Source organism: Bison bison, unplaced genomic scaffold (genome assembly GCF_000754665.1).
Source record: "Bison bison bison isolate TAMUID 2011002044 unplaced genomic scaffold, Bison_UMD1.0 scf7180017864370, whole genome shotgun sequence".
NCBI lineage: Eukaryota > Metazoa > Chordata > Mammalia > Artiodactyla > Bovidae > Bison > Bison bison.
The window spans coordinates 11,571,367-11,574,407 of record NW_011494942.1 but is presented as its reverse complement, the minus strand read 5'-3'; the positions used below and the strand labels follow the sequence as shown (position 1 = coordinate 11,574,407).

At 40.6% G+C, this 3,041-nt stretch overlaps 1 protein-coding gene across 1 annotated transcript in view; it reads left to right on the top strand.

Moving 5' to 3' along the window:
• ITPR2 (inositol 1,4,5-trisphosphate receptor, type 2) overlaps positions 1–3,041 on the top strand; it is a 586,895-nt gene that overhangs the window by 459,532 nt on the left and 124,322 nt on the right. The window contains exon 47 of the mRNA XM_010856005.1: positions 1–20. Within this exon, the coding sequence (XP_010854307.1) occupies positions 1–20 (20 nt within the window). The remainder of the gene's footprint in view (positions 21–3,041) is intronic.

Here is a 3,041-nt window from a genome sequence, read left to right as displayed (position 1 = left end):
ACCATACTGCACAGATCGAGGTAACCATCAATGGGTCCAACCGTGAAAAGATATGTTTACTTTCTCTTTCAGACCATTTTCATAATTGTTTCCTAGAACAATGACGTAGAATTGGGTGATGTAAACTGTCAAAGTGTCAACATATATACCAAAAGAGGAGATGTGAGGGGTGGTCTATAAGAAATCAATGTGCACATCTTTCAAAATTGTCTTTCTTTTTTGACCAGAACTATATGCAAATTCTCCTTTGTAATTAGTAAAGTTGTTTTTGTTTTCTTTTGGTTCCGGAAGATATTTTAGAGACAGGATTATTATAATAGATTCTATCATTCAAGAAATTTTATCTTTTAAAAAAACTGTGGAAGGCTTATTAAAGAAGAGCTCTCTGTGTAAGAAAGTGTATGGAAGGGTGGGGAAAATGGAAGGCACTAGTAAAGTTTTCATATTGATAGCATGGACTTGAAATGGTTTAACAGTTTCCATTTCAGTCTGCAGCAGTTGAGCCCCACCCCCATAAATGAGACCTTATTTAAGGGCTGGTGGCAGTTCAGGAGGTGTGGATCAACATGGCCTTAATCATTATGTGTTGTGAGACCCATCTGGCTGTCATTTCCTAGCTGTGGTATCATTTTGACACTGGTTGGCAGAGATGATCAGGCAGAAGTGAATAGAATAGTTGACCTGTCAAGGTAATTTACATTCATGCATTCATCCATTTCAGCAGATATTTTTTAGTTTTTAGCAGAGTGCACAATGGCATTACTGCTGTTAACTCTCAGGGTACATAATCTCTGTACCTTCTTGTTTACTGTTGCCAAACCTTTGCAGTAACGATCATTATTACCTTGTGTTACATTGCTCACATTTATGAACATTAATAGCTTTGGTGGGAGACTTGGCCTAGTGCAGCCCACGAGCTGGGGTTTTTGCACCCACAGCAAGAACATTGCTCACTATCTCAGGTGCTTAGGGGCTGAGAAGCTGGCAAAGTTAGGAAGCCAGAGAAATTGATACAAATAGATCATCAAACCCCCAAGGTTCTATGGACGGTCCCAGAGGCCAAAGAACAAGGTTAGTAATTAGAAGAGAATATCAGGAATAGATGGAATAGCAGGTGGGCCAGAGGTAGGGATTGAATTAATACCTCTCTGTGAGAACTGGGGACTGCGGTTGGAGTTGGACTTCTGTGGGTTCTCAGGGGTGAGGAGAGATTTAGCTGTGAATACATACATTCTGTAAATGTTTACTGAGCCTTTACTCTCTACCAGTTACCTACACATAGAGAATATCATTCTGTGTAGTAATTGTATAAACAAAGGCCAAGGATATTTAGAGAATACAGTAGTTAACTATGCCTGGGGTATTTCAGGGTAGATTTCACAAAGAAGGTTGTCATAAAATATATATTAAAGGATTGAGTAGAGATTTGTTTCTACTAAAATTTGGGCATGGAATTCCAGGTAGAATTGAATGAAGGGAGAGAGGAAGAACATAGGAAAGGGAATGATTCTTTTCAAAGATCATTCAAATTGCTATTTGGAGAAAGGACCGGAAAAGGGAATGAAGCCAGGAAAGCAAGTAGATGAGATAGGAAGATAGAAAAGAGAGAGACAGTGGTATTGAAGATGACAAATTGGAGGAAATAGAGACACTGTATGTTATATCACTGGAAAAGGCAATGACACCCCACTCCAGTACTCTTGCCTGGAAAATCCCATGGACGGAGGAGCCTGGTAGGCTGCAGTCCATGGGGTTGCTAAGAGTCAGACACGACTGAGCGACTTCACTTTCACTTTTCACTTTCATGCATTGGAGAAGGAAATGGCAACCCACTCCAGTGTTCTTGCCTGGAGAATCCCAGGGACGGGGAAGCCTGGTGGGCTGCCGTCTATGGGGTCACACAGAGTCGGACCCTACTGAAGTGACTTAGCAGCATGTTATATCACACACATATACATATACACAGGGCTTGATGCTTGATGTTGGATTCTGCATGTAAGGTGAGGGAAACACTGGGGAAAAGGATGCCCCCTGGGCTTCTGCTTTGAACACATGGACAGAAATTGGTGTTATGCACAAGGATCCTAACTTTGGCAGTTAAAATGTTCTGGAAGGTCATTTGTTGATTCTTGGATAAATTGAATTTGAGGTGACTTGAGGAATGCATGAAGCTGTATATAGAAATTAAGGGTTCAAAGGAATAATCTGGACTGATGATCTAAATTCTTCATGTTGACCAACCTCATGCTCATTCAAAGACCAGCTTATATCACCTCCGCATTCATTTATCTTATCCCACTATACTCCCACAGGCATTTTGATCATTCTGTTCTTTTAAGGTATCATGTTGGAATACTGTTAACTTCTTCTGGGTCACTGGCCCCCTACTTGAGGCAGGGGCTGCTCTTAATCACCCCTTTGTTTCCAATACTGAACACTGGTTTTGAAGCATAGCCTCAGAATAATGAATATTGTTGCAAATAATAGTTTGTCTATATGTTATAGGCTCAAAGACCCTGGGAAATAGGAAGGACCTTACAGGTTACCTAATCTGTTCACCAGTCCAAGGATGAATTGCTTTGCAATGATCCTGTTTCTGCTTTAAATTCTTCCTGTGATAGCCATCTCACTACTTCAGGAGGAAACATCTGATTTGGAATAGCTAATAATTAGAAAGTTATTTTTTGATAACACATGCAATCCAGCCCACTTTCATGTTTGCCTACTGTTCAGAATGTTTGCTCCCCTGTCATCATGATAGCTTGGTTCAGACATTTGAGGTGCCATCGTAATTACAAAATTGCAAGCCTTTATAGATTGGGGTTCATGCTTTTTCATTTTGAATTTCCCAGGACTCCTCACCTAAGGCCTGAATAAGCATGTGTGGTATAAGTGTATTGAAAAGTATCCCTTTTTTGGCTTTTTGCTGTTAACACATCCCCATCTCTTTCAGACACTCCAGTCTGCCAGTGTCCCTTGTGAAATGTAACAACCAGGATCAAACATCACATGTCACAAAGGGGCTGGAAAGCTTGGCTTAT